This window comes from Rhinoderma darwinii, chromosome 6 (genome assembly GCF_050947455.1).
Source record: "Rhinoderma darwinii isolate aRhiDar2 chromosome 6, aRhiDar2.hap1, whole genome shotgun sequence".
NCBI classification, from domain to species: Eukaryota; Metazoa; Chordata; class Amphibia; order Anura; family Rhinodermatidae; genus Rhinoderma; species Rhinoderma darwinii.
Window position 1 is genome coordinate 41,735,984 of NC_134692.1, and position 24,491 is coordinate 41,760,474.

Sequence of the window (24,491 nt, forward strand, 5' to 3'; positions counted from 1 at the left end):
AGAAAAAAAGCTGTCAGGTGAATAAGCATGGTCAGCCATAGATTGCTGGAAGGTCCCACTAAAAGTGTCTGGATCTGTGCGCCATTATCTGATGTCTATTGCCAGCTTCCGTCTGAAAAGGGAATAAGTAATAAAAATATACTACAAATGTGCTAGATATTACATTTGATGACTATGGAGTCACTGGTGGCGCACTGTACGGTCTGTGACGGACTACTGAAATATCTGCCGCTAGGACATTCTTTCTGATGACATTGTTATACGGTATAAATCAATGGTCTGCAACTGTTGTAAAAACTACACATCCCAGAGTTCCCTGACAGCGAGCTCAACCGATAGGCTTCAGACCACTGCTCACACTACTGATCGCTATTCATTAGAACGCTGCACTGAGAGATCAGGCAGCGAGGACGGACGGCGACGTCATTTTCGTGCGTCGGCTCTTGTAAGGACCCCGGCGCAGGTTGTCCCGGGAAGGGCAGAGATATGATCGGGAGGACGGTGCTCCGTGGCCTGACAGTGACCGGGAGAACCGGCGTCCTCTGCGTGGTGAGGAATGATAAATAGCGGGAATGGAAATGATAGTTTTGTGTTGAGCAGTCGCGTGTACAGGCCACGTTCCTGACAAATGTCATTGGGGTTACATTGAGCTAGTGCCAAAAGTGCTGTGTGTCTCATGTCATCCCGAGAACGGATCTGATGGGACCGTATTTTAATACTGTATACATAGAGATGTCGGTGCTGTAGCGTAGACTTGTAGATGTCGGTGATGTTGGCGCTACGGTGTGTACAAAGAGAGGGTGGTGTGCCCAGCGCTGTAATGGATACGCATATAACAGTCAGTGCCCAGCAGGGTGTTGTGTACACATGCAGCTATCGGTGTATGTATAACATCAGAAGACTGGCGCTATATCTCTGTAGTCCCTGTATATTTTTTGCATCCACGCTAGAAGCCGCTGTTGCTTCCTTGCTGCTTATTGTGACGCTCTTCAACTACAATAATAGTACAATTGTAATGTGGTACTATATTCTGATAAACCCTGACTTGTCCAATATAGTTTTTTTGCGCTCCTATTCAAAGGTTATAGTGTATATGTAGCAATTCCCTCTTATTTTCTTTTTGATGGAGTCACTCCACAAATCGAGCGCAGCAGTCCTGAGATTTCCCTTCCGCTCCCGGTCTATAACATGCGCGCCGTTTGCAGACCACTGTAAAGTTCCCTGAGCGGTATACAATTCCCTGTTTCTGGATTATTCCCTCTGCCCGCAGGATCATGTTCAGTGTTCATTCTATTAAGATCACCTTTGTAAATTCATAAAATTGTATTAACCCCTTGTTAGGTGTCTCTTGTCCTGTCATCGGTAGATGAGAACAGGAAATGATTACCAGTTACATTGATTTATATTGACACTTCCTTCCTAATTTCCTAACCGTGGTTGCTATCATTGTCAGCCATGTTAAGCTGAGTTCACAAATACCAGATTTGCAGCAGAAAAATTTCCAAAGGAAATTCGGAGGAGGCCGCAGGGATATCCGCAGCGGCAAATCCAAGCCAAATTGTGCTAATTTGCTCCTGCTGATCAGCTAATCCTCTGGTATTGCTAGCCTGAACCTCCGCTAGCGACGACTTTTCGACACGTGACCGCTGCAGCCTGTGATTGGCTATAGGTGTCTATACGAAGGTGAAAAGGTAAGTATAGTGTTTTTTTTTTTATTATTTGAAACCGCTTTTTTTTTTCATTCAATTGTGCGCACCTGCGGATTGTGCTGCGGACACTGCGGTTAATCTGCAGAAAAATCCGCAACAATTGGGCTGTGTTGTGGATTTTGATTTCCCCATTGAACTCAATGGGGAATGTCCATGATTAATGTGTGTCCAATCCGTATCGAAAATTGACATGCTGCGGATTTGAAAAATCTGCACCACTTCTCAATTTTCGTGCAGAAATTTTTTGCAGCCGGTGGATGAGATTTGTTGTAATCTTATCCAGTTTGCTGGTACTATATTCCGGACATGAAATCTGCGTCATGTGTGCACAGGTCTTACAGAGAGTGAAACTGTAGCCCGGTCATGGTCACAGTTCTTAAAAGCCTGCTGACTCATTTTACACTTGCACTCCTCCGCCCTCACTCTGGAGAGACTGCCTGCTTGAATAAGTGCTGATGCTGCTGTAATCACAGGACTTTATTAGAGAGCAAGTTCTCAACAAGGACGAAGTAAATGGCTGCAGTAATGCAAATCTCCTTCTACTATGACCTATATGAAATGAATGGAGATGCAAAACAATGAATTTGCAGCCTGCAAGTGAACGAAGCTAATAAACATCATAGATCTGTTATTTTAACCTTAGATTAGAAACTTGAATTTAAACACTGAGAAGTATATCCTATGAATTTATTAAGTGGATCACTACATGTAGGCTTTAAAGGAACAGTGTCATCACAATTTTTTTTTTAATATGTTAAAGAGGCTCTGTCACCAGATTTTGCAACCCCTATCTCCTATTGCAGCAGATCGGCGCTGCAATGTAGATTACAGTAACGTTTTTATTTTTAAAAAACGAGCATTTTTGGCCAAGTTATGACCATTTTTGTATTTATGCAAATGAGGCTTGCAAAAGTACAACTGGGCGTGTTGAAAAGTAAAAGTACAACTGGGCGTGTATTATGTGCGTACATCGGGGCGTGTTTACTACTTTTACTAGCTGGGCCCTCTGAAGAGAAGTAACATCCTCTTCTCTTCAGAACGCCCAGCTTCTGACAGTGCAGATCTGTGACGTCACTCACAGGTCCTGCATCGTGACGGCCACATCGGCACCAGAGGCTACAGTTGATTCTGCAGCAGCATCAGCGTTTGCAGGTAAGTCGATCTTACTTTTGCAAGCCTCATTTGCATAACTACAAAAATGGTCATAACTTGGCCAAAAATGCTTGTTTTTTAAAAATAAAAACGTTACTGTAATCTACATTGCAGCGCCTATCTGCTGCAATAGCAGATAGGGGTTGCAAAATCTGGTGACAGAGCCTCTTTAAAGATGTTAGTGCTTTATTAAAAACGTTTATATTTATTTGTGTGTTTTGTGTTTTACTTTTTCTTATTTTTACACTTTTTCTTCCCTATGGGGGCTGCCATTTTTTTTTCCGTTTCTGTATGTGTCGATTAACGACATATACAGACATGGAATACGGCAGCCACAGTCCCATAGGGACTGCGAACGGGGCCCGTTCCATCCACTAACATGTACGCCGTCTGTGTGGGAACTGCGCATGCGCCGCTCCCACACAGTCCAATTTGAAATGCGCGCCGTCCGGCGCCATTTTCCTGTGGACCGGAAGTCGCGGCCGGACAGTAAGATTACTACTTCCGGTCGCGGCTTCCGGACTTGTGCACTTGGACCAGCGGCAGCAGACGGAGCGGACGGACCGGAGGGAGCCGCGGCGGCAGGAGCAGGTAAGAGATTTCTATGTATGTTCGTGTTTGTGTACGTTTACTACTGTATGTAAACCTACTACACTGTGTGTTAGCTCAAAAAATGGCGACACACAGTGTAGGAGGTTAGACCGTTCAAACCCCTCGTTTATCCCGGCACTAGCCAGGATAAAGGAGGGGGGGGATGCTGAGAGCTCACTAGAGCGAGGGCTTTTTACCCAATTTTGCAATGCTGCAATTTTGGGAATAGCTCCATCTAGTGACCAGCAATGGGAAATATTATAAATTAGAATTCATTTATAATATTTCCTGACTCGTGAAAAAAAATAAAAATATTTGAACAATGTTTAATCACCCACACACTAAATGTTTAATTAAAAAAAACAAACATGTTTTTCTGGCAACACATTCCCTTTAAGTGTCGGATAATAAATAGTATCTGATAATTGTCTTGTTACTGGATTCTAATGATTTGTTAACGTTTTCTGATTATTTTTGAATGTATTATCTATGTGAATTTATACCTATGAAATAAAGCACAACCTCTTTTTAGTCAGTCGCATTTCTTCATTTTTGGTATTATCACTGACAGTGTTTATAGCTTTTCAGTGCAAACCTTTAACATACAGATAATGTAATTAACCTTCAGGTAATTAACCCCTTCCTCTCTTTGTTTGGTCATGACACAGGCCCAGCTCCATGTCAGCTCAAGGCACGGTCTGAAATATGGCTACTTGGCATACATGCTGGGCGAGAGAACAAGCAAACGGTTTGGGCCGCACAGCAAGATCATCACCGTTGATGGAAACTTGGCCTCTGGCAAAGGGAAACTTGCTCAGGCACTGGCTGAGAAACTGGGTGAGACAGTCCATAAAGTTTTAGGCTGGGATCTCGCACAGTTTTGTGCACAAGTTTTTTTTTCCTTTCTGACTTTTTTTTCCATTTACCCAGGTATGAAGTACATGCCAGAAGCAGATCAGCATTATGTATTCAAAAACTCTGGTGATGGGACCATCCTGCCGAACAAGTTCGCTGGCCTCCACAGTCTGGAAAAGTTCTACGAGGACCCCAAATGCCCAGATGGCAACTCATACCGCATGCAGTCATGGTTATACAGTATGCGCATGCTGCAGTATTCTGATGCCCTAGATCATCTGCTGAGCACAGGTACATGAGATGTTAAACAGGATTTCAGGATAGGACATTTGTTTTTTTCCTTTTTTTTCAATTTTTTCTCTCTTCATACAAGGACATCCAAAGCCAAGTTCCCTAATGTATTTACAATGAATGTAAAATAGAAGAGTACGCAGTAAAAAAAAAAAAAAAGGGGGTAACGTTTTTTTTATTATGTTAGGATGCCTTTTGCAATCATAAACTAATGCTAATTGCGTGGCTGTTAGAAAACATAAATGTCTGACCTCTGCGACCCCCACCGATTCTCAGGGCAAGGGTGGCGAGTCCCCAGTTTCCAGCAGATAAATGGCCGTGCATATATACGGGGTCCGATTATGAGCAGGAAAAGAAACAGTGGTTGCTCCCCCTTCTCCCTGTTGCTGGTGTCAGCAGAACCTCAGTAAATGCTGTTGACAGGTAGACCCAGCCCAAAGTTATATTTGACCTTTTCAGCCTTTCATGGTTTTTTTTAATACTTCTGTAACTTGAGAAAATCTGAAAATGTTATTGGGGTAATTTAGTAAGATTGGCGTTGTGGATGCCAGTCTTAATCTAAAGAGCACTCCAATAAGATGTGATTCATTTTTTAATAGGCGCACACCTCTTAATCAGGCGGATCTCTAGCTGTCCATGCAACAGAAAGTCAAATCTACTCCAGCTATTTGCTGGAGTGGATTTGTGCTATAATTTATGCCGGTTTGCGCTATAATTTATGGCAATAGTTTGTCAGGTCGCATAAGCCCACGGCCCTTTTGTTAAGCCCAGTAAAGTGGCACAAATGCCTCAAAACGCTCAAATTTTTTTTGTGAAAATATATGAATAAATTGACAACTGGGTGTTACCATTCCCCTTGTCAATGGGATGTGTCCTACATAGATTGATTGACATTGTCCAACCAGTTCTGTCAGTGTCAAGGTGTGTAGGGACACATCCAATGTATTAGTACATTTTCAGGCGGAATAATGGAAATGGCACAAAACAGCGTTCTAAGGAAAGATGCTCCTGAATTGTTCTTTTATGGGGGATACAAGTATTTAGTCAAATAGACCGGAGAGCCGACTGGTCCTCTAAGTGTTCTAGCACATACTATAAGCTCAGGGTTAGTTTAGCATAGAGGTGGATCAGGAAGAATGCTATGTAAATAACTGCGCAATCTTTATCTTCTTTAGGTCAAGGCGTGATATTAGAGCGTTCACCCTTCAGTGATTACGTTTTCTTGGATGCAATGTACAAAAGCAAATACATCCGCAAAGAATGTGAGTAGATTTCAGCTGAAATATGATCCAGATTGACTCAATACTCTTATGTAATGTTACTGCCAAACTAGGGTTTTATACTATAACCCACTAGCAGGCATGGCGGTGCTAGCGCTTATTCTTAAGGGCTCATGCACACAGCAAAGCAGAGTATACAGCCCCTGTAAGACTGCAAGGGCGGCCCCACATAGGCCAGTATTGCACATGGATTATGTATGAAACCTGGAGGTACACAGCGGTGCAGTGTGGGCTCCTTATTATAGGTCCATATAACATGGATCTGTAATACAGCCATTTGTATGAGGCCTTTCTCTGCGATTTCCATTCTGCTAACGGAACTTCCCTTGTATGCTCTATAAACTGAATATGTATTTGTTCTATAGCTGCAAGCATGGTTCAATTAAACTGTATTTTAATGTGCGCGTCTGATTGGCTATTGTAACTGCGACTCATGACTTCATTATGTGTCTTTAGGCATTGTTTTTTTAAATGTATTTAAACCACATTGTGTGTGGTCTTAAGTATATGTTCTGATTTAAGACGCCGGTCCGGTGTCGAAACGCATCACCCTATAAAAGCTAAATGACTACTAACGAGCTTGATGACGCTTTATCTTGATGAAGTACCACTGTTTGGCTTCCACATTTTTTCCGATTTGAATTGAAAAATAAATGGTACAGAAAAGTCCAGTCCTTAAATAAATGTTAATTAGAAATCCTCCTCCTTGTCTTCCTCAGGTATAAGCCATTATAATGAGATCAAGAACGTGAGCATTGATGAGTTCCTGCCTCCGCACTTGGTTATATATGTGGACGTTCCAGCGGCAGAGGTTTACAAGAGAATACAAGAAGGAGAAAATGTAAATCACTAGACGTACTCGTTCACGGTCTTTAAGTGACCCTGCTGTAATGTCTTGTATTTTGGGTGTTTTTAGTCTTGGGCTCTTAGTCTTACAGACAATTTTTTATTTTATTTTCTACTTTTAGGCAGCTGAGAAGAAAGTTGAGCTATCTTACTTGCAGAACATCGAGGATACATACAAATCTTCCTTCCTCCCACAAATTAGGTGAGAATTTTAAAATTCCCAATAAGTCTCTGTGCTCTATGCATCTTTCCTCTTATGTTTAATTTCTATACAGGTGTTTTTTGGCTTTTTTTAAATTATATATTCTAGTGAGACATCAGAGGTTTTGCAGTACACTGCTGATGAAGCACAGAATGTGGACCGGGTAAGAAGAGGGGGAACGCAATACATTAATGGTTCCACTAATATAGTCCCAAAGACCAGATGTACAAGACACGGCTCTGATGCACATACTGTAACTGTAACGAGCCGTGCACCTGTGTGTCCATCACATGACCATGGACAGAATTTTATCCACTGGAAGTAAACAAATGTTCCTACTTAAAAAAACAAAAAAACAAGCAGAGGTCGTGACAAATGAATACAGAAAGTGTATTGGGAAATTGTACAACTTTTAATGAAACAAAAAACAACATTCGCGCTAGCAACCCCTCTACTTTTGCAACATATGTGTTTTAAGATAACATTAAAATCTTTGCATTGGCAACATTAATCAACTTTTACAATTGCTTGAAAGTTTCAACTGTGTATCCAAGTATCATGTAGGATAAGGAGATCATACTAAGGTGTATCCATCTTGCAGGTGGTTGAAGATGTTGAATATGTAAAAATTACTAAAGCACCATGGACAGAACAGGATGATGTCACCTTCCATCATCTACGTATTCTGTGAGTGCTTGTTCTGTTTTGTATTCTTCTTTTTACCATTGAATAATTTTAATTTTTTTTCAAGGGTTTGATTGAAAGAGATGCAAGCCAGAGAATAGATGCCACAATTAAGGTCCTTGCCCAGAAGTGTCACACTTAAAGGGGTTCTCCACGCATTTTATATTGATGACCTATCCTTAGGATAGGCCATCAATATCCGATATGTGGGGATTCGACTCCCTTCACCCTCGCCAATCAGCTCACTATAGGGGCGTTTGTCGCTGGGGCCTCTTCAGTGTTTACCAGGCACAGCGCTATACACATCCGTAGCTGCTGGGAGTGCAGCTCAGTCCTATTTGCTTGAATGGGATAGGCCATCAATATAAAATGCCTGCAGAACCCATTTTAAATTCGAACTATTAAAGGGGTTCTATGGGGAAAGAGTACCGAATTTTAGTGATTATTGCGGTAACGCCCCAATTTTCTAACTATTTGTGGCCAACTAATGTCCCCATGGAACTTAGCCAAATGCAGCCTCCGGCTTTGGACCTGTAGCTTTACGTATTCCTATCTCTACATAAAAGATATTTATAAGAAAGAAAAAAATGTTTTTTTAGTTTTAATATGAACGATGTAATGGTATTTGTTTACTGCAAAAGGAAGCAATGGCAAATTCATAATTTACTATAGGACTGAAAAAACGGGGTCATTTATTTGATCCAGCAAATTTATTCGACTGCTGTTGTGGCCTCAGGATTATTATTAATATATTTTTTCTCTTTCGAGGCAAACTTGGCCACAATGACACAGGGTTTGCCTTCCACTGTATCCCGTATCTAGGGCTGAACTTGATAAACCTTTTGTCTTCCTTTCCATGGTTGTATCTATAAAATGATGTAATACTTTCACTCACTATAAATGTCTGCACGATACGAGCGCATATAAAAATACCTGTTTATCATTATGTCTCTTATGTTGTCTTCATTCCAGGGTTCAGAACAAAGCCAACATTGTTAATCTCTACAACCTGCCCACCTTCGTCCCAGAGGTCACAATCGGTGGAATAGAATTCGACAAGCTGTATTATCAGTTCCGAGACGTAAGATGCCTGTTGATATTTTTTTATTTTTTTCCCCCAATATTTACATATGAATAATAAGTGTTCTTGCTAAAGACCTCCTTAAATTTCTATGAAGTTTAAGAGACCGTAGCTGTAGACCTAATGTTAATCCTTAACAAATATTTTTCTCATCAGATTACGTTATATGTTTACGCTGCAGAGATGTAATGCAAATACGCCACGTGTGACCGTACCCCTACAGCTTTTCTTGAATCCCTTTTTTTTTTTTCCTCTCCATAAGTCTCCTGTCAATTCATTTTTTAACCTCTCTTAATGCGGCATGATGTACGTTATGGACTGCCTTAACTACAGGCTCCGCGACTTACATGTAGTACGTCGTGGGGCTGTTGACCGCGGAATCCCGCTCGTTACGCTGTAGTGTCGACTGTTACACACAGCCGACGCGCTCGTTCTTTCCCACCTGACCTCCGCCGTGTTTATATATGGCGGATGTTGGGAAGGGGTTAATACTTAGTGGGTAGTTTTTTTCAAAGCATTTAAACAAGCAATCAAACGATCAAAATGAAAGAACTTTTTCCCTTACAAAATGTTCTATAATTTGAGTGAGATGAATCCCGGTTTACCGGCCTCCACTTTATCTGAGCAATGCACGCTGTATTATAACTTTTTAGACAAAATGCGGACAGTTTTGAGAGCGGCGTGTTTAGGAGAATTTTCCCCATCAGTAAAATGACATGCTGGTGGCTGCTGGGTGTCGCATTGAACTCGTGTGACTTCAGACAAGGGGGTAGATTTACTAGGACTGGTGTTTGATACACCAGTCTCAGTGCAAAGCCTAAGGCCCTGTTCACATGGAGTATTTTGCACACACAAAAAATCTGCCTCAAAATTCCTTCAGGAATTTTTAGGCAGATTTTGACCTGCCTGCACATTCTTACCGCGTTTTCCGCAGCGCTTTTCGCCCGCGGCTATTGAGAACCATGTGCAAAAAAAACGCTTTTTCTGCCTCCCGTTGATTTGATTTCAATGGGAGTTAAGGGGCAGAACTGCAGCAAGAAAGGACATGCCGGATTTTGGTTTTTTTTCCCCGCGAGCAGCTGTAAATCAATGGGAGGCAGTCTCAGCCGTTTTTTGGTTCTGATTCCAACTCTGTTTCTGTGTCAAAATCCGCGCCCAAAAACTGTGTGAACTGGGCCTAAGGGAGTGAGATGCAACTCATTTATTAAGAGGTGCACACCTCTTAAAGAAACACTCCAATTAAGTTTGTTTTTTTTTTTTTGTTTTTTTTTTTCCCCCTCCTTGTTTGGAAATGTGATGAGGTGTATAGGCTTACCGGCCATTTTTATTTTTAATGCTAGTAGTTCCAATCTTGGCTGTTTTTGGGTTACGTGATCCTCACTCTGACTACCTGAATCCTACAGAATCTGTTGTAGAAACTGAAAGTCAGTTTCTCAATGCAAGTCTGAGGACCTTTTATGTGAGTCTCATAGACTTGCATTGATTGGCTGACTTGGATCCCTACAGCAGCCACTGTACGATTCAAGGAGTCAGAGTTGGAATCACGTGACTTAATTAAAATTTTTGTTCAAATTTTGTACAAACATTTCACAAAAAGAAAAATTTGCGATGTCAATGAACAGCTCGCAACTGCGAGTATAACAGAAGCAAATTAAGTACGTACATGCATGCATGGCATATCGTTTTACATTTGTTTAAGCAATCAACGTGACTTCCCCTATTCCTGGTCACAACTTAGGTCATAAAAGAGTAGCTCCTCCCCCTCTATCCCCTATCTACTACTAGACTGACTGTAGTTGTAAGCCTCCTAAAGTGCCAGCCAGGATCTGTGTATGATACCATGCTGTGTGTCTAAACGGCGCAACAATTTCCACCACCTTAGTCGCTGTGCATTGCGTTTCTATAAATAGCTGCCATTTAGCAAACAGCTTTTTGGTTCCCGTTTCTTTCCTTCTTTCTACCTCCACTCGTTCAAGGGCTAACAATTGTTTCAAGTGGGACACGATCATATCGATATCCGGTGTATCAGCTTCCAGCCATTTGCATAGAAGGCATCTTAAAGCCACCAACAAAATTGTGTGCACCAGGGGGGGAGGGGATCTTGTTTTAAAGCAGTTTTTAAAGGGGTTGTCCAACCACCGGGCCGCGGATCATTTGGTACCGGGCCGCGGTATCTGGTATCTGCCTCAGTGGCCTAAGGGAATTTCAGTTGAAAAACCTCACCAAACAGTGGTGCAGTTTTCCGCCCAGAATGTCCGCTGCGGAAAACTGCTGAACAGGCCTCCCGAGATGACATTTCATACCAGGAGACCGCTGCAGCCTGTGATTGGCTGCAGCGGCGGTCACATGGGATCAAACGTCATCCCAGGAGGACGGCCCTCTAACGTCATCCAGGCCAGCCTTATGGGATGATGTTTCATCCCATGTGACTGGAACTGGGACAGGCTGCAACTACATCTGCATCCTTAGGATGCAGATACAATTGAATGCTGGAGCAAGAGTGACGACTCCTTGCCACAGCATTCACTCTGACATGAGCGGCTCGGCGCTGGCAGGTGCGATGTTGTGACTCATTGCGCGTGTCTGCGCCGAGTCACTCATAGCACAGACCGGAGGATCCTCCACACGTCGTGGGAACTGGGATAGGTAAACTAATAAAACATAATTACTTATCAGGCACATATAGCGGAATTATACTGGGTATGGGCGGGAGGCTGATATGGTGGCAGCAATGGGAGCATTTTACTGTATGGGGCTGCTAAGGGGAGCCTTATACTGTATGGGAGGGCATTCTACTGTGGGAGGGGCAGCTATGGGGGGCATTATACTGTGGGGGGCATTATACTGTGGGGGGCATTATACTGTGAGGGGGCAGCTATGGGGAGCATTATATTGTATGGGGAGCATAATACACTGTGAGGGCAGCTATAGGGAGCATTATACTATGGGGGCATTATAGTGTGTGAGGGAAGCTATGGGGAGCATAATACACTGTGGGGGCAGCTATAGGGAGCATTATACTATGGGGGCATTACATTGTGTGGGGGAGCAACTATGGGGGGCCTTATACTATGGGGAGCATTATACTATTGGGGCATTACATTGTGTGGGGGAGCATTATACTGTGGGGGCAACTATGGGGGGCATTATACTATTGGGGCATTACATTGTGTGGCGGAGCATTATACTGTGTGGGGGCAACTATGGGGGGCATTATACTATGGGGAGCATTATACTGTGTGTGTGTGTGTGAGAACCCGCAACAAATAAGCAGCGTTTACGCAAATACAAGTGACTTGCGGAATAAAACTCTGCACTGCAGGTCAATTTCTGAGCCTTTTTTCCACTCACTATTTACACAGCGTGTGGATAAGACTTGCTTTATCTCATCCACTTTGCTGCTACTGTATTATGCTGTGGAGTTTCCGCAGCATAATACAGGTATTGTAATACAATTATACGCCATATTTAGGCAATGTGTGAACTTAGCCCCCTCCTGCTCCGCCGGTCCCTGGAAAAATTTTCTTGCATCAAACTGGTCCTCGGTGCAAAAAAGGTTGGGGACCACTGATCCACAGGATATGTCATCAGTATATGATCGGTCACCTGGACCCCATCCCGTCACCTGGACTGCACCGACCAGCTGCTTCGGCTGCCTCCAGGCGCCAGATGTTTTGAAGTGTATGCAGTAGTTGGAGCTGGAAGCAGACCTCCGGAGCCGCAGCAGCTGATTGGTGCGGGGTCTGGGGGTCGGACCCCCACTGATCATATACTGATGACCTATCCTGTGGATAGGTCATCAGTTGTCCATTTGTGGACAACCCCTTGAAAGCACCACCCCATTCCTTGTGTATTGCACATCAAATATATAGAGGTTGAAAGAAAATGTCCTTACTAAAATAATCACCAGTAGATATAAATCCTTGAGTCGTGTTCTTAAAACCTCTATTCGGTTAATTGTTGCTTCTGGGATAGCTCGGCGACTATTTCTGCCATTACAACTTTCACATTGGAAAAGCCACGGAGCAACCTGACTCCTAAATAGCAAACCTGCTTATTTATACAGTGATCCATTATATACAATTTATATAGTACAGCAAATTTACCATTCAGGCATTTCTAATATAATAGCAGCCACTAGTACTTTCCAAGTAACTGGTATAACCGCTAAATAGATTAAAAAAAAAATCACAACTTAAAGAGGCTCTGTCACCAGATTTTGCAACCCCTATCTGCTATTGCAGCAGATAGGCGCTGCAATGTAGATTACAGTAACGTTTTTATTTTTAAAAAACGAGCATTTTTGGCCAAGTTATGACCATTTTCGTATTTATGCAAATGAGGCTTGCAAAAGTACAAGTGGGCGTGTATTATGTGCGTACATCGGGGCGTGTTTACTACTTTTACTAGCTGGGCGTTGTGTATAGAAGTATCATCCACTTCTCTTCAGAACGCCCAGCTTCTGGCAGTGCAGACACAGCCGTGTTCTCCAGAGATCGTCACTCACCGGTCCTGCATCGTGTCAGACAAGCGAGGACACATCGGCACCAGAGGCTACAGATGATTCTGCAGCAGCATCGGCGTTTGCAGGTAAGTCGATGTAGCTACTTACCTACAAATGCTGATGCTGCTGCAGAATCATCTGTAGCCTCTGGTGCCGACACGATGCAGGACCTGTGAGTGACGTCACAGATCTGCACTGCCAGAAGCTGGGTGTTCTGAAGAGAAGTGGATGATACTTCTCGTCAGAACGCCCAGCTAGTAAAAGTAGTAAACACGCCCCGATGTAGGCACATAATACACGCCCAGTTGTACTTTTACTTTTCAACACGCCCAGTTGTACTTTTGCAAGCCTCATTTGCATAAATACGAAAATGGTCATAACTTGGCCAAAAATGCTCTTTTTAAAAAAATAAAAACGTTACTGTAATCTACATTGCAGCGCCGATCTGCTGCAATAGCAGATAGGGGTTGCAAAATCTGGTGACAGAGCCTCTTTAAAAGATTTACAGTTTTTTTTTGTGTGTGTATTTATTTATTTTTTCTTTCCTTTTGGCGCATGGTCTTTTCTTTTGCAGCTGCCTGGAAGAAAATATGCAAAAGGATACAATGAAGATATTGGGGACAAGTACATTTGGCTAAAGTGAATGAGGAGCGGTTCTGAGTCCTTTCTAGTTCACCACATCGGCTCCCGTTAATGTTTCCACCACAATGACTGACCATATTCTTTAGATCACACGATTTGCAATGAGGGAGCAGTGATGGTGTAGCCCCAAGTGATGCCGTTGGTAATTCATCTGTCTGTTGCTACTGTCCATCTCAAACACAAATAAATATCTAACTTTTATCATGTTCATGGATTGTGCATTTAAAGCTTTTACTTTTTAAATTTGCTTAAAGGGAACCTGTCACCAGCATTTTAGCTATAAAGCCAGCAATACCTGGTGAAAGTGGGTGAAAAAGCATTGTCATCTAAGCTATAAATATGTTCTAAGTAAGCTCTGTATCTTTAGTATTCCGTTTTTCAGTGGTCCCACGCCGTATGCAAATGAGCAGAAAAGAGTCAAATCTTCATCTGAAAAGAGTCAGATTTTCATTCCTCCAGCGTCTCAGAGTGGAGTCCACCTCCTTCTTTTTGATTGACAGCTCCTTAGCCAGTCAGGGCCGGACAGGTGGTGGCAGTGGGCGTGGTTAAGAAGCTGCATCCCAGAGGGAAAAATAATTACCATAAAAGGCGGGAAAAGTTTAAACGACTACATTTACTGACAGAGGAGGACTTCAGGAAAGAAGAGAACAGGAACGAACTCTGGACAGCTGCGGCCATTGAGGGGTGAGGCGAGTTTAACAGGTAAGATGTTGATGACAGGATCCCTTTAAGGGTATGTGCACACACACTAATTACGTCCGTACGTCCGTAATTGACGGACGTATTTCGGCCGCAAGTAGTGGACCGAACTCAGTGCAGGGAGCCGGGCTCCTAGCATCATACTTATGTACGATGCTAGGAGTCCCTGCCTCTCTGCAGGACAACTGTCCCGTACTGTAATCGTGTTTTCAGTACGGGACAGTAGTTCCACGGAGAGGCAGGGACTCCTAGCATCATACATAAGTATGATGCTAGGAGCCCGGCTCCCTGCACTGAGTTCGGTCCACTACTTGCGGCCGAAATACGTCCGTCAATTACGGACGTAATTAGTGTGTGTGCACATACCCTTAGTCCCTTGAGATTTATACCCAGGCGCTAGTCTTCGCACACCATTGTAAAATAATAAATGAACACAAAACAAAATAGTTTTTATCATGATAATTACTTACTGTAGATTAAAGATCCTGAATGGTTATTCAGTTCTTTTGTTAACCTATAAATTCTCTGTATAGTTTACCTACAAGTAGAAGGGATGTAAGCACAAAAATGGATCTTCCCGAAAAGAAACCTTAAAGAAGAATTATCTGCTCTCCCGACATGTCTGTTTTAGAAAATACTTCCATTCCATATGGCATAACCATTCTGGAGCATCTTTAATTTCAACTCTTCATTGTACTGTTCCTCCTATTATTCATCTTGGAAATGTGTTGATAAATTAACAACTGGGTGTTTCCGTTTCTCTTGGCAATAGAGTGACTGTCAGAGTGTGTAGGGACGCCTCGTTGATCAGGGATTTGGTTACACAGTTACGATTAGCAGTAGGACTGCTGCTAATCAATGTTATCTCTGTGTTTGGCTGTTGTGGGGCCGTGCCTTTTTGGTTTGAGTCTGGATTTGGTCATCATTTATCTTTGTCTGGTTAATTAGGGCGGAGTACTTTCCTTGGGCTTATATATAGTCCAGACCTGGATTACTCAGGTGCTGTTTCTGGCATGTGCTAAACGCTTTCCAGATTCTAGTTGATGACTTCGTTCTTGTCTGTGTGTGTTTGTAATGTTGGTCTTCTGAGAGATCTAGTTTTTGTATAGTGGTTTTATGTGTATCCTGTGATCAGTAGTTCCACGGGTTTGTTTGCCTTTGTCTTGCGTTTTGTCCGCTGCCAAGCTGTTGTCTTACCCTGCTGAGGGATAGGATTCAGATAGGGTCAAATGAGTGCTGTTAATTCTTTTTCACTGTCTATTCATCTGTTACTGCTTTCATGCTATTCATCTGCCACCCACTCCATTTATGCATCGTCTCCATCTTCTACTACCTTCAGTATTCGCTTCCGCTCGTCCACTGGTGAGTTACATGTGCCTTTTTTGTTTTCTTTCAGTATTGATGCGTGATTCACCCATGTGATAGCGATTGTCTGGAAGTGCGGTCTTGAGCACCACAAATTGCGTAACAAATACCCAGTTGTAAATTTATCCATACATTCGCAGGAGGAATAATGGAGGAACAGCATAAAGCATAGCTCTAAGAAAAGATGCTTCAGAATTATTTTGTGGGAGTTGGAAGTATTTATTAAAATATATGTTTGTGGAGAGCTGACCGGTCCTTAAAGGCTATGTACACCTTTTTTAGTTTTATTTATTTTTTAAATGTCTCAGTGTGTTTTGTGCAACTTTCTAAACATTATTTTTTATTTTTATAGAAAATTCTTTTTACTTTTTGAAATACAAAATCCAGAGCAACTGTATAAAGAGCAACTGTATCTTGCACTGAGACCTAAATCCGTTAGGTTTGCGGCACTGACAATGCATGTCTCTGACACACCTGTTATCGATCACATTTAAGTTATGAACTTGGATATGTTGTCTGCGTTTTCGTTTTTGTAATCGTTTATAGAATAGAAAATCACAGTTTTGTAATAGAAATTCTGCTTACATGTGATCCCTGGCTTTCAGTTAGTAACAGGGATACATGACATACATGTATTTGGGGCCACAGAGAGGGCGCATGCATGGGCTAAGTGAATAGGACGAATGGTGGAATAATGATGAATAGCTACTACACTGTGCGTGTATTTACTTATATAAAATGGCCACCTGTCTCTAAATGATGTCATGTTAACTTAGGGAAAACCCCCTTTTAACTTTATCACCGATCCACAGAATAGGTGGTAAATGGTATGATCACTGCGAAACGTACCGATCGCTATAACGGGGGTCCTAATCCCTGTTCCGCCTCCCTGTTGCATGATTGCAGTGAGGAGGATTTCGAATATAGCGCCGGTCACGCTACACTCGGCTGTTTCCATTGGCTGCATAAACATTAAATGGATCGGCATGCGCGACTGCCACTCCATTCAAAATCCTCACTACGATCGGGCATTGAGGAGGAACAAGGTCAGGACCCCCATTCTAGAGATCAGTCGGGATCCTAGTAGTGGGTCCCCCCAGTAATCGCCCCCCCCCCCCCAGTAATCGCACATTTATCACCTATCCTGTGGATAGGTAATAAATGTTAATTGTGGGAAAACCTGTTTAACCCTTTCACGACCAAGGACGAAAATGCACGTCCTGGTCGGCTGCTAGTTCCCGCACCAGGACGTGCATTTTCGTCCGCATTTCAAACTGTCACTCTGTGTAAACACAGAGTGACAGACCCGCGCTGACAGCTGTCCTAGACAGCTGAGACATCAGTCTCGCCGGACAGCGGACCATCGCCGCTGCTTTCGGCAGTTAACCCCTTAAGTGCGGCGACGGACTGCCGTCGCCGCATTTAAGTGGTTTGAAGCACATCAGCAGCCCCCACGAAGTGATCGTGGGGGCTACCGATGCTTGTCACGGCAATCGGAGGTCAGATAATGACCTCCGGGTTGCCATGTACGGAAGCCTCGGAGGAACAGCCTCCGGCCGTTCCTCCTCTGCTTCCTGTCAGTGTGACAGTCACGTCACAATGACAGTTAGAGTACATCACACTACGTGTGTAGTGTAATGTACTCTAGCAGCGATCAAAGCTGCAAGACTAAATGTCCCCTAGTGGGACAAGTTAAAAAAGTAATAAAAATGTTTTAAAAAAAGTGTAAAAATAAAAGTTAGAAGTGATATAAACATGAACTGCTTTTTTTCCTATAATAAGTCTTTTATTATAGAAAAAAAATGAACACGTTAAAAAAGTACACATATCTGGTATCACCGCGTTCGTAACAACCCCAACTATAAAACTATAATGTTATTTTCCCCGCACGATGAACACCCCAAAAAAAATCAATAAAAAACGACGACAGTATCACAATTTTTTTGGTCACCACCGCTCCCTAAATAAAGAATAAAAAGTGATCAAAAAGTCGCATGTTCCCAAAAATAGTACCAATAAAAACTTCTATCTGTCCCGCAAAAAACAAGCCCTTACACAGCTTTTTTGACTAAAAAATAAAAAAATTACGGCTCTCAGAATATGGTGACACAGAATTTTTTTTGTTTATAAATAAGTCATTTTATTATGCAAACGCAAAAAAAAAGGACCAAACCTATATACATCTGGTATCGCCGTAATCGTACAAACACGCAGAATAAAGTAGAAATGTCATTTATAGCGTACGGTGAGCGCCGCAAAAAGAAAACCTAAAAAACAGTGTCAGAATTCCTGTTTTTTGCTCAGGATTGCAAAAAAATGGAACAAAAAGTGATAAAAATAAATAAATCGCATGTACCCCAAAATGGTACCAATAAAAACTGCAGCTCCTCCCTCAAGAAATAAGCCCCACACCACTCTATTGATGGAAAAATAAAAAAGTTATGGCTCTTGGAAAGCGGGGAGTGAAAATCTAAAATATGAAAGCAAAAAATGGATCAGTCCTGAAAGGGTTAATTCATTTCTAATGAAAAAACGTATGACCCCATGTGGGGTATTTCCGTACTCGGGAGAAATTGCTTTATAAAAAAATGGTTGTTTTTTTCCTCCTTTATCCCTTGTGAAAATGAGAAAATGCAACATTTTAGTGGAAAAAATTTTGATATTAATTTTCGCGCCCTAATTCTAATAAACTCTGCAAAAGACCCGTGGGGTGTAAATGCTCTCTATACCCCTAGAAAAATTCCTTGAAGGTTTTTCCAAAATGGGGTCACTTTTGGTGGGTTTCCACTGTTTTGGTCCCTCCAGTGCATTGCAAATGCGACATGGCACCGAAAACCATTCCAGCAAAATCATAAATCCAAATGGCGCTCCTTCCCTGCTGAGCCCTGCCGTGGGTCCAAACAGCAGTTTATTACCACATATGGGGTATTGTCGTAATCGGGAGACATTGCTTTACAAATGTTGGGGTGCATTTTCTTCGTTATTCCTTGTAAATAATAAAAATTTCTATGTTGTTTCAGAAAAAAAGTACACTTTAATTTTTACAGACTAATTCCAATATATTTAGCGAAAAACCTGTGTGGTCAAAATGCTAACTATACCCCTAGATAAATACCTTAAGGGGTCTAGTTTTCGAAATGGGGTCGTTTATGGGCAGTTTCTATCGTTCTGGCAGCTCAAAGCCTCTCCAAATGTACAGTGGGGCCTAAAACATTTTCAAGCAAAATATGAGTCCTGAAAGCCTCCGGGTGCTCCCTTCCTTTGGGGCCCTGCCGTGTGTCCAAACAACGCATTAGGGCCACAATGTGGGTATTTTTGAAAACCGGAGAAACAGGGTGATAGATTTTGGGGTGTGTTTCTTCATTTTCATGTTCGCTTTACAAAGAAATCGGTCTTCAAACAAATACTTTTATGAAAAAAGTGAAATTCTTTTTTTTTTCACCTGATATGCATTAAATTTAGCAAAGAACTGTGGGGTCAAAATAATTACTATATACCTAAATAATTACGTTATGGGGTCTAGTTTTCTAAATGGGGTCGTTTATGGGGAGTTTCTATCGTTCTGGCAGCTTAAAACCTCTCCAAATGTACAGTGGGGCCTAAAACATTTTCAAGCAAAATATGAGTCCTGAAAGCTTCCGGGTGTTCCCTCCCTTTCGGGCCCTGTCGTGTGTCCAAGCAATGCATTAGGGTCACAATGGGGGCATTTTTGAAAACAGGAGAAACAGGGTGATATATTTTGGGGTGTGTTTCTTCATTCTCATGGTCACTTTACACAGAAATCGGTCTTCAAAGTGATACTTTTATGAAAAAAGTGAAATTATATTTTTTTACGCCTGCTTTGCATGAATTCTTACAAAAAAACTGTGGGGTCAAAATACTTACAACACCCCTTAATAAATACCTTAAGGGGTGTAGTTTTCAAAATGGGGTCACTTGTGGGGGTTTCCACCATTCTGACACCTATGAGCCTCTGAAAACCTGGCTTGGTGCAGGAAAACAAAATGTACTTCAAAATGTATAAAATGATTACTAAACTTGTAAGTCTTCCAAATTGATGAAAAAAAATAGAGTAAAGAGATGGAAATATATATTTAATTAAAAAAATTGTGCAGTATGTGTACATATGTGACATATTGCAGTTAAAAATAGGGAAAAATGATAATTTTTACAAAATTTCTTCAATTTCTCTATTTTTTAATTAATTTCCGCAAATCGTATCAGTCTACTTTTACCACTAAAATAAAGTACAACATGTGACGAAAAAACAATGTCAGAATTACTTGGATATTCAAAACTTTCACAGAGTTATTCTCTGATAAAGTCACACATACCAGATTTGACAAATCTGGCTTGGTCATTAAGGTACAAACATGCCCGGTCATTAAGGAGTTAACTGTAAAAAAAAATACACACACAAAGGAGACCATGTAAGAGCTGCTCCTACACAGACTGACACATGATGATGAGATGTTACTGTAGGGAGAAATACTTTATAATTTCTGCTCTTCAAAAACGTATTATTCACCTATTTTATATACCTGGACGGCGTTACTGGAATGGCAGTGGTCACATGATGTGTGGGTGGTGGGTCGGTCACATGACTGATGCCATCTTTAGTCCATTCAGTTATCCTATGGATGCATTACTATGGACTAATCTGTGGGCGAGGCAGAGGCCATCACACTGTAATAAGAAAGATATGTGAGCAGAATTTCTAATACAGGAATTGTAGAGAACTTTGATTTTCTATTCTACAAATAAAAAACGGACAACCCCTTTAAGGTCAATACTAGATAAATAATGCAATGTATTTAAAGTTGCTCAACTTTTATGGGGGATCATTTCATAAGTAAACTGTAAAATAACGTTCAGCAGTAGCAGATGGTAAGTCTGCACATGTAGTGGGTTTGTTGTGGATTTTCCCTCTGGATTTGCGAGTGGAAAATCTGCAGCAGGCAAGTGGATAAGATTTTAAAAATCTCATTCACATGTTGCGAAACACTTTCCGCGTGGAAACCGGAGTATGCTGCAGACTTTTGTCCTTTTCAATGTAGATGGGGTGAAATCTGCAACAAATCTGCTATGTGTGTGGGTACCCCAATCTCCCACTATATTGTTTCCAAAAGAGGGGTTTGGGGAGGGGGGGGGGGGGAGGGTGGTAAACTAGTCCAGGTATTCAGCTGAAAAGGACATTTGGCAGGAGCATTGTAAATTGCTCTGTTAGTCAGCTGCCAACTACCAATCGGCATCAAGGAAAATGTTCTACCCCAAAGCTATTGGCTGAGAGCTGCAGAAAGACAGGGCTCGCCTCACAATGCTGTAAATAAGATACGGAGTGATACACTTCTTATTCTGTAATCTAAGTTGTTTACCAAGTCTTTTAAAATATAAATTTTGAGAAAGCAAAAATTGTCATGGCTGCTAAATAATGAAGTATTGTAATTCATTTTATCTTTATTATTTGATGTTGCGGCTTTTAGTGGTATGAAGCAAAAACAGAAAATTAGGTTAAAATGCAAAGTGCTTTCCTAAAATCTTAAAGGGAACCTATCAGAAAAATGTAGGTCCCCCAAACCCCCACCACTGCCTTATGGTGTGTATAAGTAGCTTTTTACACATGTCCCTATAGGTTTAATCAGTAACTGCATTCTTGAAAGAAATGTACGCCGTTTGCACATGAGGTTCTTTGAGCCATGGAGGTGCAGCTGCTTCGATGTACAGTCACGGTGGCCGTTCCCTAATAACGTCCATTCTGACTCTCTTGATTGATGTCCATGACGTCTTTTTAACAGCCCGGTGCCTTCCGGTGCATGCGAAGTGCACATATGAATCCAAGGTAAGTACCCCCCGCTTTACTGCACAAGTGATACCTGGATGTGATGTTTATTCAGAATCCTGACACTTCTGAATCTTTTCGGTGAGATTCCAGCACTGCAAGCGTAATCTCGTTTGAAATGACAGGTTACATCGTAATCTCGCGAGATTACGTTAGCCTTGCTGTAAACCTCACAGAGACACTACAGACCTGTCAGGATTCTGAATAAACATCACGTCCAGGCTGGTAGTGATGTATATTCATTATCAGGACACTACAGTAATGTTAGTGTTTGTGTATGTGGCTGCACATAGCGATATAACTATATGTAAATGAATGGAGAGAAGTGTATGATGCTGATTGGTCAGTGTCATACACACCTCTGCACAACGCCCACTTGGTCGAAAGTAAAAACACGCCCACTTGGGCATTAAACTCATTAGCATAAAGCTAAAAATCGCTCATAAAGTGGTTTAAAATAGATCGTTTTTCTAAATAAAAATCACTGCTGTCACCTACATTACAGCGCCGATCTCCTTATATAGGAGATGGGGCACTTATAATGTGGTGACAGAGTCTCTTTAACAAGATTGTATACCTGAAGAGCATAATGCAGAGCTCCGGGGAGAAAGAAGTCACCGAGGGTAATGGAGACAATGGGAGAGAAACTCTGCGTACACTGATATAACCATAGACTTTAAGTTTTGTACGTATTGTCATCTGTATATACGGTGGATCAATAGTAACTCCACTGTAGAGTGAGATGTATATTGTTCTTATTTGTGGTTTTTCTTAACCTGTAGTATAAAATGATGGCGTGCGTGTATATGTCAACCGTTTCCTGTACTATGTATATAAAATAATTGAGCATGATTAACAAGATGGCAAAAGATGATTATGTAGTCCGTCCAAATGCTATGGTAACCCGTGCATTGAGTGCCAGCCTTATATATATTACAAATTGTGGTTACCCCTGCTAAGCCGAGAACATCCAGTTTTACTTCAGATGGAGATCATCGCAGGATGGATCACATTAACTTTTGTAAATTCCTTTTGCTCCTGGGGTTCTGCACTAATTCTCTTTGCTGAACTTGTAAACAGGTTTTCCACTAAGTTCCCTGCATAATTCAGAAGACGATAATGTGCACACATTAAACTTCAGTCCCAGGGAGAACAGAGATGTTTGTACATTGATAACTTTTAATGGATCCTCATATAAATAAAGAAAATGATGGTCGTGTAATCTTTCCTACACTATAGAGGCCTTCTGCATTCAGATGTACAAGCGGGAAACTCGCGAAGAAGGGATTGAGAAGTTGAGATAAGGACATTTTTTTTCCATTTTGCTGCTGCTCAACATCCTGCTTTTCCTGGCTGATTTATGAGCAAAAATAACTTTATTTTGCCAGTTTATTATATAGTAACACATATAACCATCACCTGATACATAAAATATGGTTGCATTGTGTGAATAAACTTTTTTTTTGTTATAAAATTATGTGACTGTAAACTAATACTACTTACAGCTGAGTATTTGCTACAATGTATCCAGTCCTCTCGCTGACCAGCCTGGATTTTACCTACACTAGTTCATTAGAATGGATACAATTGTAGAAGATTCTCATCTGATCTGTATTGGTTTTCGACCTGGTCATTGTCTCGTTACTTATGTAGTGCCAAAATATTCTGCAGTGCTGTGTAGAAATTCTCACACATGAGTCCCTATCCCCAAAATGGCGCGAAAAAAAGCTAATGTTTTTGCAGCGATATGCAAAATTGTGGTAAAAACGCATGTGTTTTTTCGATGCAGTTTTCAGCTGCGTGGCAAAACCGCACTGTGTGAATACACCATAAAAGAGAAGTGATCAGCCAGCAAACACTTGTATGTCGGCTGATCGCATAGTTTATGCAAGTTATAAAATGATTGTCAGCAGCATATCTCCCCGTGTAAACCGGGGATGTGCTGCCGACAGTGATGCAAACTCGGGACCGAACGTATTAAAGAAAACGTTTGCCCGTGTAAGGGTCTATTCACACATTGCAGCTAAGGTGCGGTTAGAACCGCGTTGAAACACTGCATGCGTTTTATAGCAATTTGGTGCGTTTTTACCCTTTCACCTATGACAGCACCCCTGGAGAGACGTCCCATCCGCTGGACAGGAAACCTGAGGATATAAAAATGGACACACCTCTCCTCCGGATGGAAGGATTGTCCTGAGGAAAAGCACTTCTCCTGGGGTTGCGGACCCCCTAGCAAGGTCTCACCTTATTCCACTAGGGGTTCTCTGGAAGGTATAAGTCTCCTTTGGAGGGAGCAACCTTGAGTCTGGTACAGGTACTCCCTCCTCTCCCGGTCCATCACCTCCCTCCTGCTGCAGCAAAGGAGGTGGTTTAAGGCCCACACTGTGAGGCCTTCCTCTGGCGGGGAGCGGATTCTCGGGGTCCCGTTCGGCTCTGCCGGACCATGCCCAGCGTTGGCGGCTTTCCGGCGCTCTCACTGGCACTTCCGGTGGCCGCGACGCGTCACTTCCGGGCGGTGATGCGTCCAACACTCCAGGGGGCGGTGTTCTGGTGACCCACGTGGGGAGGAGGGGCTCCAGCTTCCGGAGCCGAGGGCCTCCCAGCCAATCCATGGCCTATTTAGGCCAGAAACAGCAGGAGCTTCGGTCTCCAGTCTTCTTCCTCCATTATGGAAACGCCAGCAGAAGCGCCAGGACGCACTGACCGCTCGGATGCCAGGAATATGGGGTAAGATAAAAAAAACCTCTTCCC

General features: G+C 42.1%; 1 protein-coding gene across 1 annotated transcript; it reads left to right on the forward strand.

Moving 5' to 3' along the window:
• Positions 1-386: 386 nt before the first annotated feature.
• Positions 387-14,045, forward strand: NDUFA10 (NADH:ubiquinone oxidoreductase subunit A10). The gene is made up of 10 exons (XM_075829579.1): positions 387-549; positions 4,121-4,289; positions 4,383-4,598; positions 5,774-5,860; positions 6,598-6,719; positions 6,847-6,926; positions 7,035-7,089; positions 7,528-7,613; positions 8,583-8,691; positions 13,770-14,045. Exons 1-10 carry the CDS (start codon positions 487-489, stop codon positions 13,836-13,838), a joined length of 1,056 nt encoding a protein of 351 aa, XP_075685694.1. The 5' UTR covers positions 387-486; the 3' UTR covers positions 13,839-14,045.
• The last annotated feature ends 10,446 nt before the right edge of the window (positions 14,046-24,491 follow it).

Excerpts from the sequence above, each read along its gene's own strand:
- NDUFA10 (XM_075829579.1), top strand. The coding sequence starts at position 487 with ATGATCGGGAGGACGGTGCTCCGTGGCCTGACAGTGACCGGGAGAACC. Across the intron at positions 6,927-7,034 it reads TCCTTCCTCCCACAAATTAG|TGAGACATCAGAGGTTTTGC; the intron begins GTGAGAATTTTA and ends TATATATTCTAG. Across the intron at positions 7,090-7,527 it reads AAGCACAGAATGTGGACCGG|GTGGTTGAAGATGTTGAATA; the intron begins GTAAGAAGAGGG and ends TCCATCTTGCAG.